Source organism: Monodelphis domestica, chromosome 1 (assembly GCF_027887165.1).
Source record: "Monodelphis domestica isolate mMonDom1 chromosome 1, mMonDom1.pri, whole genome shotgun sequence".
NCBI lineage: Eukaryota > Metazoa > Chordata > Mammalia > Didelphimorphia > Didelphidae > Monodelphis > Monodelphis domestica.
The window spans coordinates 426,682,807-426,699,075 of NC_077227.1; the positions used below are offsets into that span (position 1 = coordinate 426,682,807).

At 34.7% G+C, this 16,269-nt stretch overlaps 1 protein-coding gene across 5 annotated transcripts in view; it reads right to left on the reverse strand.

Annotated features, from left to right (window-relative positions):
* The window catches only part of SCAI (suppressor of cancer cell invasion), a 207,494-nt gene that overhangs the window by 122,088 nt on the left and 69,137 nt on the right, over positions 1 to 16,269 (reverse strand). For all 5 annotated transcript variants that reach the window (XM_056812133.1, XM_056812132.1, XM_056812136.1 and 2 more), the window contains one exon: positions 8,465 to 8,596. In XM_056812133.1, the coding sequence (XP_056668111.1) occupies positions 8,465 to 8,596 (132 nt within the window). The remainder of the gene's footprint in view (positions 1 to 8,464; positions 8,597 to 16,269) is intronic.

The following is a 16,269-nucleotide window of genomic DNA, read 5'->3' on the forward strand; positions in this document are numbered from 1 at the left end:
CAGTCAAAGAAATCAAAAATATTAATAAGCACATGAAAAAGTATTCTAAATCTCTTATAATCAGAGAGATGCAAATCAAAACAACTCTGAGGTATCACCTCACACCTAGCAGATTGGCTAACATGACAGCAAAGGAAAGTAATAAATGCTGGAGGGGATGTGGCAAAGTGGGGACATTAATTCATTGCTGGTGGAGTTGTGAATTGATCCAACCATTCTGGAGGGCAATCTGAAACTATGCTCAAAGGGCGATAAAAGACTGTCTGCTCTTTGATCCAACCATAGCATTGCTGGGTCTGTATCCGAAAGAGATAATAAGGAAAAAGACATGTACAAGAATATTCATAGCTGTGCTATTTGTGGTGGCAAAACATTGGAAAATGAGGGGATGCCCTTTGACTGGGGAATGGCTGAACAAATTGTGGTATATGCTGGTGATGGAATACTATTGTGCACAAAGGAGTAATAAAGTGAAGGAATTCCATGGGAACTGGAACAATCTCCAGGAAGTGATGTAGAGTGAGAGTAACAGAACCAGGAGAACATTATACACAGAGACTGATACTCTGTGGTACAATCGAAGGTAATGGACTCCTCCATTGGTGGTAATGCATCAATCCTGAACAACCAAGAGGGTTACAGGAGAAAAAACACCATCCACATCCAGAGGAAAAACTGTGGGAGTAAAAACACTAAAGAAAAATTACTGCTTAATGACATGGGTTGAAGGGGATATGAATGGGGAAATAGACTCCAAATGAACATCCTATTGCAAATACCAACAACATGGAAAGACGTTCTGATCAAAAAAACATGTGATACCCAGTCAAACTGCGCATCCGTTATGGGAGGGCTGGGGGAAGGGGAGGGAGGAAAAGAAAATTATTTTTGTAACCAAGGAACAATGTTTGAAATTAAAAAATTAAAATTAAAAAAAGTCTTCTAAATCCTTCCTGATTAGAGAAAGGCAAATTAAAACAACTCTGAAGTGATACCTTACACTTAGTAGACTGACCAATATGGCAGCAAAGGAAAGTGATAAATATTGCAGGGGATATGGCAAAATTGGGACACTAATGCACTGCTGGTGGAATTGTGAATTGGTCTAATCATTCTGGGCAATTTGGAATTATGCGCAAAGGGCTTTAAAAGAATGCCTACCCTTTGGCCCTGCCATACCACTGCTCGGTTTGTATCCCAAAGAGATAATAGGGAAAAAGTTTTGTACACAATATTTATAGCCTTGCTCTTTGTGGTGGCAAAAAATCAGAAAATGAGGGGGTGTCCCCAGATTGGGAAATGGCTGAATAAATTGTGGTGTCAGATGGTGATGGAATACTATTGAGCTGAAAAGAATAAAGAACTGGAGAAATTCCATGAGAACTGGAAAGACCTCCAGGAATTGATGTAGAGTGAAAGGAGCAGAATCAGGAGAACATTGTGGCATAATTGAATATAATAGACTTTTCTACTAACTAGCAGCAAGGCAATGTCCCAGGACAATTCAGAGGAACTTATGAGAAAGAATGCTATCCACATCCAGAGAAAGAACTGTGGGAACAGAAATGTAGAAGAAAAACATGATCATTCCCACCGATCAATACGGCTATGATTAGAGTTTTGATGTTGAAAGATCATTCTACTGCAAATATGAATAACATGGAAATAGATTTTGAACAATGATACATATATAACTCAGTTAAATTGTTTGTCAGCTCCAGGGTGGAGGAGGGAAGAGGGTTTGGAAAAATCATGAATCATGTAACCATGGAAAAATATTCTAAATTAAAAAATTTAAATAAAATAAAAAAAAATTTTAAATGTAGTGGCAAAATTTTAAGATTTGCCCTTTCTCTGACTTTCCCCGTCCCTATTCTCTGAAGCTCTTGATATACTTACAGATATCTCCAGACATCCTCTCTCTGACTCACCCCCTCCCTTCTCCTTTTCCATCCTTGATACTGTCCCCTCCCCTTATGATTCCTAACCAAGGACAGCCAGCTGTCTTTAGTTTACCTGCTGTTATCAGTCCTTTCATTCAGTCACATATGTAAAATGTATATAAACTGGCTGCTGCAATTACTCAAGGCTTAGTCTTTGGAGAATGCTCTGCAAGTACATATGCATTACCAATAAACCTATTTCTTTCCACGACCCTGGGTGTCAGTGATATTCCTGGTTGCAACATCTGGTCTGTGCTGCAACAGAAGGAGTATACATAGACATAGGATGGGGAAGTAATCTGATTAGGATAATAAATATGAAAAAATCAAGGGGTGAAAAACAGGATTGCACTGAGAGAAAAGGAAAAAAAGAAATGGAATGGGGTAAATTATCTCATCTAAAGAGGCATGAAAAACTACTATAGTCAAAAGGATGATGAAGCTGTTGATGGAAAATAATTAAAATTTACTTTCATAGTAACTGGTTCAGAGAGGGAATAACAATCATACTCATTGGGGTATAGAATCCTATCTCACCCTATACAGAAGTAAGAGGGGAATAAAACAAGGGCAGAGAGTTGATAATAGGAAGGAGGAAGGAGGGTAGTTATAGGGGGATTATGAAAAGCAAAACAGTGTTGATGAGGGACAGAGTAAAAGGAAAAAGAGCAGGAATAAAAGTAGAAAATAAGATGGAGGTGAATACACAGTTGCTAATCAAGACAGTGAATGTGAATGGGATGAATTCACTCATAAAATGTAAAACAAGAATGCTACTACAGTGACCCCTCACCTATCGCAAGAGTTATGTTCCAGAGACACCCATGATAAGGGAAAATCCTCAAAGTAGTGGCATCATATATTTTTTATTATTTATATATATATATATATATATATATTGAGCCTTTATAACCCCTTCCCATTTTCCTATAAACCTTTTCCACACTCCTATTATTAACCTTTCTGAAACTCTAATAAACACTTTATATGTTCTTAAACACTGTCTACACTCTTAAGCCTATATAATTTGGCACTTGGGTTTACTGCCCAGAAGTCTTAGAAGAGACAGAACGTTTAGGTAGCATAAGGTTCAAAATAAATTCAAACTTTTATGAAAACTTCACAAAAACACACGAACACAGAACAATACTCAGCTCCCAGGATACAGAACAAAGAGCTGTGGTTTGTCACCTTTCATTCCACCAGCCAATAGCATGCCATGTATAATCTCACATTGGCAAATTTGTACAACCCATAGTGGCACAGTGCATTTCTACTGTGTAAAGTATGGTATTCATCCTCAAAATCCCACGATTTAGCAAAAACTCCATGATGCAGAAGTAGATTTTTTTTTAAAACCCATGATACAGTGAAGCCATGATAAGTGAACCACAATAGAGAGAGGGATGACTGCATATGTTGTTTACAAGTAATACATTTGAGGCAGCATGGCCCGCAGAATAAGGGTAAAGAGCTGGAGCAAAATTTATTGTGCATCATTTAAAGTTAAAAAAAAAATAGGAGTAGCAATCATGATCTTAGACAAAGGTAAAGCAAAAATAGATCTGATTAAAAGAGACAAAAAAAATTATATCTTGCTAAAATGTACAATAAACAATGAAATAATATCAATAATGAACATATATGCAAACAATGGTATACCCTCTAAATTTTTAATGGAGAAAATTAAATTAACTTCAGGGATAACAGTAAAACTATAGTAATGAGGTGCTTCAAATTTCCCCCTTCAGATCTAGAGAAATCAAAACAAAAAATAAACAAGAAAGAAGTAAGGGAAGTGAATCAAATCTAAGAAAAGATAGAACTAATAGATTTCCAGAGAGAACTGAATGGGAATAGAAAATAATATACCTTCTTTTCAGTAGTACCTGGGTATTACACAAAAACTGACCATGCATTAGGGCAAAAAACTTTACAATCAAATGCAGAAAAGCAGAAATAATAAATGCATCCTTTTCAGGTCATAATGCAATAAAAAGCATAATCAATAAAGATCCAAGGAAAGATAAATCAAAAATTAATTGGAGATAAAATAATCTAATGCTAAAAAAGGGTGTCAAAGAACAAATTATAGAAATAATCTAATTTTATTCATAAGAAAGGGCAATGAGGAGACAACACATCAAAATTCATAGAATGGAACCAAAGCAATTCTTGGGGGGAAATTTATATCTCTAAATGTGTTCATTAATAAAAATAGAGACAATGAAGATATACAACTAAAAACTAGAAAAAGAATTAATTAAAAATCCTTATTTAAAGACTAGATAAGAAATCCTAAAAACTAAAGTAAAAATTAATAAAATCAAACGTAAGAGCACCACTGAACTAATAAATAAGACTAAGAGTTGGTTTTATGAAAAACAAATAAAATGGATAGGGCAATGGTTAATTTGATTTAAAAAAGGAAAGAAAAAAATTGAATAATCATCATAAAAAATGAAAAAGGTTAACTCACCACTAATGAAGAGGAAATTAAAGCAATCCTTAGAAGCTATTTTGCCCAATAAAGCTGACAATGTGAAATGGATAAATATCTACAAAATACAAATGTCCAGAGTAATAAAAGAGGAATAGAATTCATAAATAATCCCATACCAGAAAAAGTAATTTAACAAGCCATCAATGAACTCCCTAAGGTCAGATGAATTCACAAACATTTGAAGAACAATTAATCCCAATACTATATAAACTCTGTGGGGAAATAGGGGAAATAGGAAATAGGAAATATCAAATTGGAATACTACCAGAATCTTTTTTATGAAACAAATATGGTACTGTTGCCTAAGTTAGATAGAGCAAAAACAGAGAAAGAAAACTATAGGCCAATTTCATTAATGAATATAGATGCAAAAATTTTATATTAGATACAAGCAAGGAGACTACAGTAATATTATCACAAAGACCATTCACTATGACTAGGTGGGATTTATATTCGGAATGCAGGGCTGGTTTAATATTAGGAAATCTATCAGCAATAACCAAACTTTTAAAAAATCACATATTATCTCAATAGAAGCAGAAAACAGGCTTCGACAAAATACAATACTCACTCGTATTAAAAACACTAGAAGCCTTCCCAATAAGATCAGGAGTGAAACAAGCATGCCCATTATCACCTCTATTATTTAACATTGTTAAACACTAGCAGTAGCAATTAGAGAAGAAAAAGAATTTGAAGATATTAAAATAGGCAATGAGGAGACCAAGCTATCACTCTTTGCAGATGATATGATCGTCTATTTAAAGAATCCTAGAGAATCCTAGAGAAACCAAAAAGCTAGTGGAAATAATCAACAACTGTGTCCAATCTGTGGACATCCCCTCAATTTCCAATTTTTTGCTATCACAAAGAGTGTGGCTATAAATATTTTTGCTTTTTCCTTATTATCTCTTTGGGGTACAAACCCAGCAGTGGTATGGCTGGGTCAAAAGGACAGGCATTCTTTTAAAGCCCTTTGCACATAGTTTCAAATTGCCCTCCAGAATGGTTGGACGAATTCACAATTCCACCAGCAGTGTATTAGTATCTCAATTTTGTAAGATCCCCTCCAACATTTATCACTTTCCTTTGCTGTCAATTTGGCTAGTCTGCTAGGTGTGAGGTAGTCCTTCAGAGTTGTTTTAATTTGAAATTCTCTAATCAGGAGGGATTTAGAACATTTTTTCATGTGCTTATTGATAGTTTTTATTTCATCCTATGAAAACTGTCTATTCATGTCCCTTGACCATTTGCCAATTGGGGAATGGTTTGATTTTTTGTAGATTTGACTTAGTTCCTTATATATATGGGAAATTAAACCTTTGTCAGAGAGTTTTGTTACAAAAATATTCTCCCAGTTTGTTGCTTTCATTCTAATTTTGGTTGCATAGATTTTGTTTTGTAATATGGAGATTTTAGGAGGGAAAGGGAAAGGGAAGGATCACACTAACAAAATGTATATAATAGGAGTTTATTAAACTTTTAAATTTGATGTAATTAAAGTCATTCATTTTACATTTTGCAATATTCTCTCTCTTGCTTGGTCTTAAATTCCTTCTTAAGAAAAGAAAATTTAAAAGAAAAATTATTTTACAAAAAGATGACACAGGCAAAGTACAAGGCAAAATACAATGGGAGTATCAACTCCCTGTACCTGAAAGTTGTGCCCCTCCTAATGCAGTACAAGTCTGTATTAGCATTTTTTTGCTACCACTTGATACAGCTGATTCATATTGCATGCAGTCCACTAAAACCCCTAGAACAACTAATTTTTCTCCATGCCTCCCTCATGTTATATTGATTTTTTTGGTACCCTCAACATGAAATCTAGAAACCCAAAACTTGTGACCTAGTGGGATCTGGGGAATCCCAGGTTTCAGGACTAGCTTGTAGGTTGGAGACCCCAAAGTATCTGCTTGTTCCCTATTCCCCTGAGAATCCAGCCTGAAGGGAATCCCAGGCTAGCAGTTTCAGACTGAATAGTGGACCCTCAAGTGAATGACAATCCTAATTGGGTGGGACTAAGCATATGCTAAGGACCCTCATTGTTTTAGGTAGTCTCCCCTTTTGTATCAGAGAACTTTCCCCAAGAAGACCCACCAGTGGGGAGAGACCACCCATTTAGTATTCATAGTAAGTAGCCCCTTCCCTTACACCCTGGCCTCTAGCTATGATCCCTTTCCCAAGCTTGATTGTAAGCTGTCAGTATAGTTTGAACACTCCCATTTTCTTGTAGCTATAGCAATGTCAATCATATTTCCCTGCCCCTGGATTTCCCCCAAAAGGTATATAGGTTCCTCAAATTATTTTGTTCCTTGGAATTGTCCAAGCATTCCCAGGGGTTAATGTCCAAAGTGACCAGAGTTCAATCCTTGGACTCTACGTAGGCATGAGGCGCACAGCTCTGTGTAGAGACCTATTATTGCATTTAACCCCTTTCCCTTGATAAAGAGTGACTTTTGACTATTTAATAGTTCTGTGGTTTTCCAGTCAACAGTAACTTGGTATAAAACTTTAAATTTTTTACCTATTGAGTTTCATCTTATTAGAAAAGGGAGTCCTGATTTTGTTATCCTTCCCCTTCCTCCCAGTGGTGTCATTTTGCAAAACTAAGAAGCATATTATCTCTGCCTTTCTCCAAGTCACTGATAAAAATGTTAAAACTACATAAAGTCATGTACAAAACCTTGGGATAATCCGGGCCGTACTGACACTGAACCATTAATTCTGAGTCTAGCCATCCAACCATTCTGAATTCATCTTATTGCATCATTAATTTATAACTAGTAATCTCTGACATGGGCACTATACCCCCAGAAACTCAGGCAAACTATTATCAGGGAAACTCCCTTGCTCCATCCTCCTGACTCTGAGCCTAAAAACACCCAATGACCCCTCTAGGGTCCTGAGATGACTATCTTCCTTTGATCATCCTTTAGATTTAAGATGTACAGAAATATGCACCTTCAGCCTTCACCTGGATTCTATCAGACATCTGTTTGTTCCCTAAAACTAAGGAATCTTTATGTCCCCAGACAGACCCCAATATGATCACCCCACCTCATGCCTGGGTGACTAACACTGTTGTAAAAAGTATAAAATCCCCAGAACTGATGTCATCTGGGGGGAACAGTCTTTCCATTCATGCTGTCCTCCCAAGGAACTGCTCCCCATCTTGCTGTTCCACCTTGCTATCCTCCTGGCCATTCTCAACATTACTTTCTAAATTAATAAATTTCTCTTTTTGTTTTTAAGCTAAGTTTTGGAGTCCTGAATTCTTGCAAAAGGTATCCTTCCCAAACCCCAGGCGTACACATCTGAATCCCATAACAATCTCCACAAGAAAAATATGTGAGACTTCATTAAAAGCTTTGCTAAAACTCAAGTAAATTACACCCATAGCATTCCCCTTACCTACTAGCTTAGTTTTATATATAATCTTATCAAAAAAAGAAATGAATTTAATCTGACATGACTTATTCCTGAAGAAATCAAGTTGCCCCTTCTTGTAAGGACAGAAAAATTAACAAATTATTCTCTCAAACAAAACTGCATATACTAAATGTGTAAAAAAACAATAAAAACAAAAAAGAATTCAAAAGCAAAAATACTCCACTCTGTGCTATTCATCCTTTGATATGCAAAAAGCAGATCACATAGTACTCCAAAATGCACTATTTTAATGGATAGGAAGCCAATTTGTACTAAGAAAGAATTCTCAATTTCAAAAATCCACAAAGAACCAGGATATTGAGAATGACAGTTTTATAATCATTTATAATAATCACAGACCATCTCAATTTGGATTCAATATTACAACCTATTTTTCAAAAGTCTTTATTTGGCGCATGTTTTAAGTGAAATCTTTAATGAGAAAAATTTCATAGTTTTCTCCCACATCTTCACAAAATATTTTATTGATTAATTTTAGCACATTCAGGTACTCAAAGATCCAAAGTCACAGACACATATTTGAGGTCATTTGTCATTCAAAATAAAGTATTAAGGATTCACTGACCTTAACCCATTGAACAGCTGCTTAGATTTATCCAGTAGGTAACAAAAATCAGTGACTGTTTTTCTCTCTCCCTGTGGGATATCATCTTCAGCTCCTCCTGAGGACATGATTTCTTTAAGGGGAAATTCAGTCCTATATATGTTTGGGGGGAAAAAAGATAATGTTTAGATGTACATTAGATGAGGACAAAGAGATGAGACTTTTTTTGTTCAAATATTTGTTCAAGTTTTTCTTCAGGAAAAAAAAAAAGCAGCGATTTGTCACCATAGGGTCATTTAAACTAAATAAGCACAAAAAGGGTCAAAATACTATCTCTTCAACTATACCAGTAAAGGAAATAAAATCCTCAAAAATGAGTACTGAACAAAATGATTGCTAACGTCTTACTCTGATATTTCATCAGGACATGAATATAGTCTAAAAGTTATCACAGACTAGCACAAACTAGCAAATCTAACCAAGATCAGTATCTTCTATATAGTAGATGCTTAATAAATGTTTGCTAAGCTGAACTGAATGGAATAAAAGAATATGAGTCATCATATAAGAAATAGAATGGATAAGATCCCAAGGGTTCTGGATAGTAGGCAATAATTTGGAGGGGCCATAAAACCATTTAGGGTATTGGTGATTTGGTAATCTTCATCAGTGTAGGGTACTTTCAGACAACTGACATCACAGATCTTCTGAAGTAAAAATAAAATGAGTAGTATTACAGAAAGATGTTTTAGTCAGTCATAAAATAACAGCTTTTAAAAGATAATACAAAACAATAATGGCAAGCTCATATTTGATAAAATAATAGCATATCATTTACAAAACATTCTCTTTACAAAAAACCCCTAAAGTAGGTGTGCACATATTAGCTACATTTGAAATGTGAGGAAACTGAGGCTCTGAAAAGATTAGTGATTTTTCCCTAATATTTCAAGACTAATAAGGGCAGAAAAAGAACTTAAGCAAAACATCTAACTCCAGATTTTGTGTCTTTTCTACTTTATCTGGATACTTCTGATCATCTTTCAGTTGAAAACCTTTGTTGCATGTATTAAACAAATAGCAGAATGGATACAGAGGTGTTAAGTAAAATCACAATACTGTATTATTCATTTTTGCAAAACTTAAACCAATAATGATAGATAGCATATTATATGTATGTGGTATCTGAAGTTAGAGATGGGTAGGTTTGGGCAATGCCTAAGTTGTTATATTTTTTTAGTACATTTTTAATTGATATATTTTGTTTTTACATTTCCTACTATATCCCTTCCTTTCTTCTTCTACAGAAGGGAGTATGTTGTTATCTTGGCTCTTAGCTCAGCTCACTGCATTTTGCACCACTGAATATGTTTTTCCATGCTTCTGTTTTCGTCATGTTCCTCATTCTTTATAGCACAATAATATCACATTATATTCACATCTTGTTTAGCCACTCCCTGATTAATGGGCATTTACTTTATAAAACATTTCAAGACTAACTTTTTCACTTTGCTACCATAAAAAGTGCAGCTAATTTGGTGAATGAGGTATTTCATTTCATCACTAAATTCCTTGGGGCAGAAGCCTCAGGATGCCACATGGGAGTAGAAAGGTATGGATATTAAGTCACTTTATTTTAATAATCTCAATTTGTTTCCAAAATGGTTACACCAATTTACAATTCTATTTGCAGGTAAGAGATTTGACTATCAAAGAAAATAATGATAAAAGGAAGTAATGCACTTCTAGAATTCAAAATATATTATAAAGCAGTGATCATCAAAACTATTTGGTACAGTGTTAGCAAAAAATAAAATAAAATATGCATAGGTACATATATATGTGTATATATATATATATATGGAGAGAGAGAGAGAGAGAGAGAGAGAGAGAGAGAGAGAGAGAGAGAGAGAGAGAGAGAGAGAGAGAGAGAGAGAGAGAGAGAGAAAGCAGCAGATCAGACAAGGAAGAATCAGAGATGATTGAATTCAATAACTCAATGTATGAAAACTAACAATGGGAATTATTTATGAAAAGATCCCCTATTTGAGAAGAATTATCCAGAAAACTGGAAAATAATCTGGGCAGAAATTAAATTATGTTTAGATCAACATCTTACTGCATATTATATTATATGTATCTATGACCTGTATAATGATGATCATACGATTAAAAAATTAGAAGAGAATCTATCAAGTGCCATTAACAACTATAGCTAAGAGGCTTATTTCCACTATTCTAGGATACAATGTATGTAGGAAGAATTGATTAGAAAACTTTCAATTATTATTCAGAAATGGCATGAGTTGGGGGAAAGGATAACATAAGGTATTTTGCAGTAATAAACACTATAAACACAATTTCTAAAAGTACCACTATGACAGAACACATACTTTCACCATATAAATACACACACATACACAAAAAATCAGTTTACCATGGTATTTATAATTTGGTTTAAGTTATTTTAAAATCAACTTTGAACTTGTGATCAGCAGTTTCTCAAAATGCAATTTAGATTCTGGTATATTCACTATTAAGTTTCATGGCAAGTCAAGTACCATTAGCAAGCTATATGAACTCAAGTCTGGTATACTTACTACAGACTCCCAAATCATGACCATATTAGCTAAGGAGCATAAAATGGAGGCTTTCAGATGCCTTCTGGTTTTAATATCCTATAGCCTAAAAGATAAAATGCAAATTCCTCAACCTGGCATTTAAAAAGCCTTCCAAAATCTGGCTCCCATCTACTTTTCCAGTCTGATTATTAATATTCATATTATTCCATTTCAGGCAGTTTTCATTTCAGCCAAACTGGCCTACTCACTGTTCCTTGAACTCAACATTCCATTTTCCATCCTTATGCACAAGCACAAGCTGTCTCTCATCCATAAAACACACTCCTACACATTACTTCCACACCTTACATTCCTTAACGTCTTTCAAGGCTCAGATTAGTTACCACCTCTTAAGTCTTTCCTGATCTTCAGTTATTGGTATTCTACCTCCTCAAGTTATGATGCACTTACCTATCTGTGTACATATTGGTTACATTTCTATAGTAGAATAAATATGAAGTTCTTATGGGGCAGAACCATTTAATTTTTTTCTTGTTACCATACTGCATAATTTAGCATGTTTGTGGAATTAAATGTTAACAATCAATACAAAAGACAAAACATTATATTAGAGAAGCAAGTTTCTATTTAATCCTACCTGTGAGACTCTTGTCAATTAAAATTGAGTTTAACTCATTACATTCAAAAGCTACCAATCAGGAAGGAGTCAAAGCTTCAAGCAGCTAATACAATTCCTCTGTGATTTGAGATAGGTAAATTTGGACTTTCACATAATAAAAAGTCTATTTTCTTTGCTCTTTTTGACTTTAGAAAATAATCTCAGAACTTCTGAAGGCTCAGGACTCTCAGTACTCAGAAGTAACTTAATATTAACTTTTAAGTTTCTGTGAATCTAGTCAGAATTGCAAGCAACATTAAAAGTAATTTAATCCTGGAATGGATTTACTCATTAAATAGAAGATGATACCAGAATGGATTAAAAACCAGAATCTGAAAATATGGTATTTATAGGAAACCAGCTTGAAATAGAGAGACATACACTGAGTAAAATTAAGGGGCTAGAGCAGAATCCATTATGCTTTAGCTGAAATTTAAAAAAAAAAAAGCCAAGGGTAGCATTCATGATCTCAAACAAATAAAAATACAAAAGTAGATCTAGCTAAATAATAAGAAAAACTACATTTTGATAAAAAAGTACCACATATAATAAAGTACAAAATTCAAGAATACATGCACCTATGCAAGAATATCATTACCAAGTTCATATACCAGAGATTTTTTAAAATAAAGAAAAGAAAAAGGACCTATATGTACAAAAATACTTAAAGCAGATCTTTTTGGGAAAGGACCTCCTTGAACTAAAATATTGGTAGAAGTTCTTTTTGTAGTGGCAAAGAATTAGAAATTGAGAGGATGTCTATCAATTAGGGAATGGCTGAACAATGTGTAGTGTATGTTAGTGATAGAATACTATTGTGCTATAAGAAATGATAAGCAAGAGGATTTCAGAAAAAAACTGGAAAGATCTGCAGGAACTGACAGAGAGAAATAAACAGAACTGGGAGAACATTATACACAATAACAGCAATATTGGGCAATGATTATCAGCAAAAACTTGGCTACTCTCAGCAATGCAATGATGGGGGACAATTCTGAAAGATTTATGACAGTGTAAGGATAATTTTATAATTGTAACCTAAACTATATTTAATTATTGGTCGCCATGGGATATCCCAAATAATAAAATACTCAAAACAGCTGGAAATGATGGTGATTTTAATTAATATAGAGAGAAGGAATTAGGAGAGAGAGAGAGAGAGAGAGAGAGAGAGAGAGAGAGAGAGAGAGAGAGAGAGAGAGAGAGAGAGAGAGAGAGAGAGAGAGAGAGAGAGAGAGAGAGAGAGAGAGAGAGAGAGAGAGAGAGAGAGAGAGAGAAAGGAAAGAGTTAATTTAAACTGCTCCTGCTGAGGCTGAGCCAAGCAGGAGTTAAAGGCAATGTAAAGTTCCCAAGACATTCCTGATTCTGTTAGACCAAGTATCTCCATTGTTATAATCAGGAGGTAGCTAAATCAAATATCCTAACGTACGGTCTGAGTAGGGTGGAGTGGTTTTAAAGTTCACAACAGGGAATATTATCTACTTCCAGAGAAAGAACTGTTGGATCTTTTACATCAGTGTTATTTTTGGTTTTATTTTGAGGTTTTGGTTATGTATGACTTTGCTCTTACAATTATAACCATTATAGAAGTGTTTTCTGCATGACTAAAAATAAAATAAAATAAATAAAAAGAAAGTGTTTTGTAAACCTTAAAAAAAAAAGCCCATCTTTTTGTGGCGGCAAAGAATTGGAAATTGAAGGGATGGCCATCAATAGAGAAATGGCTGAATATGTTTTGGAAATGATTGTAATGGAATACTACTATGCTATTTAAAATGATGAGGAAGATACTTTCATAAAAACCTGGAAAGACACTATTGATAGTGTTAAGGGTAAAATTAGGGGTTGTTGACTGAATATATTATATTAGTCGTTGCCAGGGATTTAAATTTAATCCCAATAAAATACTCAAGTCAGTTTGGGATTGTTATGGTGGCTTAATTAAAATAGAAGGAAGAAATTAAGAAGAAAGAGAAATTGGACTGCTCCGGCCTGGTCTGAGCCAGGCAGGAGTTCAGGGGCCTCAGCCAAGAGCCTTCTCAGAAGATAAATTCTAGCTCGATTTCCAGCCACAAGGCCTCCTCCAAGATGAGGGGCCTCCTCGAAGATTAATGCCTTTCAGAAGGCCAAGGAAAGGGGGAAATCAGCCTTGAGTTACTCACCAAGATCGCTCAGAGAAGACGCCTCACCTAAACCACGCTACAAAGCTTCTTCCAGTAACCTCACCGCCAGATGCAAAACATCAAACACCTCCAAGAGCTCCTAATGCCGCCAAATGAGCGCTCACAGTAAGTGACACAAAATATATAGGCAGTTCTTTACATCACTTCCTGCATCTCACATGTACCAATGGTAGCTTAAGCTTGGCTTAGGACAGCTCAGGGGGTCAGTCAGTTGTTTCTGATTTATCACTTTCTAGCACATGTCAGTCAAAGGCCATCCTCCCCTACAGTTAATCTTTAAGTGGGGGTGTATACATTCCTGGTTGCTAGAATTCTAAAGACTAAGCAGGGTGGAGTAAATCTAAAATTCGCAATAGCAAAATAGAAGAGGAAAATGACAAATGTTGGGTGGGAGATGTGAAAAAATTGAGACAGTAATACACTGTTTAAGAAGTAGTAAACTGATCCAACAATTATGGACAACAATTTGGAACTATGCCCAAAGGACTATAATATTGTACAAATCCTTTGACTCAGAAATATCACTACTAGGCCATGTAGCCTAAAAAGGATGGGGGACAGGGCAGGGAGAATCTATATCTACAAAAATATTTATTGCAATTCTTTGTGGTAGCAAAAAAAATTGAAAATTGAGGAGATGCCCATCAGTTAGAGAATATCTGAACAAGCTGTGACAGAATACTATGATGCTATAAGAAATAACATGTAGGATGGTTTCAGCAAATCCTAGAAAAAACTTACATGAACTGATTCAAAGAGAAGTGAGTAGAATCAGAACACTGTACACAGTAACAGCAACACTGATAAACAATTGTGAATGACTTTGCTATTCTCAGCAATACAATGATCGAAAATAACCCTAGAGTATAGTGATGAAAAATACCATCTGTCTTCAGAGAAACAACTTATGTAGTCTAAATCCAGATAAAAGAATACCATATTTCATTTTCTTTCTTTACTTTTTTACTTTTGTTTTTTGTTTGAGTTTTCTTCCACAAAAAGACTAATATGGAAAAATATTTTACATGATTATACATGTAAAATCTCTATCAGATTGCTTGCCATCTCAAGGAAGGATATAAGAAAGGAGGAAAATGGGGAAGGAATTCAAGATTCAAAAAGAATTTTTTAAAGTATGTTAAAAATTGTTTTTATATATAATTGGGGAAAAAATAAAATATTATTTAAAACAAAAACAATGTTGCTTCTTCAATTAGAACCATGATAACTTTTTTTAACCTCAATTTTCTTAGTACTAATTCTAAGATAGAAAAGAGACAAGTGCTAGGCAAGTGAGGTTAAATTACTTGTCCAGAATATAACTAGGAAGTGTCTGAGGCCATATTTAAAATTAGGTTCTCCCAACTTCAATCTGGTGCTCTATCCACTGTGCTACCTAGCTGCCACCATGATTATTCTTTGTAGTGCTTTTTGCCAAAGACATTTCCCTAGGCAGCCTAGGATAACAAGTCCTTCTGTTTTGATACGAATGATATAAAGAGATTATTTATTCACCTTGTTTTCCATTTGGAATGCCAGAAATAGCCTTCAGATTTAGAAACGTTCATGGTCTTTGCCAGATAGATAGCACTAGCTATCTATTTAACAAATAGTTTTTAATCTCCAAAATATTAAAATAGTGGGAATAGGTCCCCAAATCAAATATTAGTTTAATAGAAGCTCCTCTGAATTACACCTATGAAGATCCCATTTAGTGGAAATGAATGACCATACTAAGCCAATAACTGACAAATTATACTGGACTTTCCTTCTAATTCAGACAACTTAACCATTTATACAATCCAATTTGTTTCAGGGTCTATATAAGTTAAAATGATATAGCCCAAGTCCCCAAAGTAACAAGTAGCAGGCAAAGGGCATCAAAACTGAGTAGAGAAGAAAAGACCTTCTGTCTTCCTGTCTAAGGTCATTTCCTTTCCCTTATGACTTGCTGTCTCTGGAAAGCAAGATTCCTAAAATGGCACAGTGACCTAGAGAGTGACTTCTTCAACTCACATTTTATCAAGGAATTTTTTTTCCCTAAAGTCCTGCCAAGCTATACATATTTTTAAGTGACATCTCTGATTTGGAGACTATTCATCCTGCATCGATGATACTTTTGAATATTTTATTTACAGAAGAGATAAAACAATCAATTACACAAAAATCTACTTTAAAAACGGATAAACCATATGCAATCAGAATAGAAGTTATCCAATAAATCCTTTTATATTCTCTTAAACTAGTGTTTAATTTTCATACATAATTATTAAGAACCTATCAGGTTCTAGGACTCTTGTGGTTCATAGAAACTCTGTAGCAAAGACATTCCTGTCTTATCAGATACAAGCTACTGTATCTCAAAAGAATCTCCATGGGTACTCACTTACTAACTACATTCAA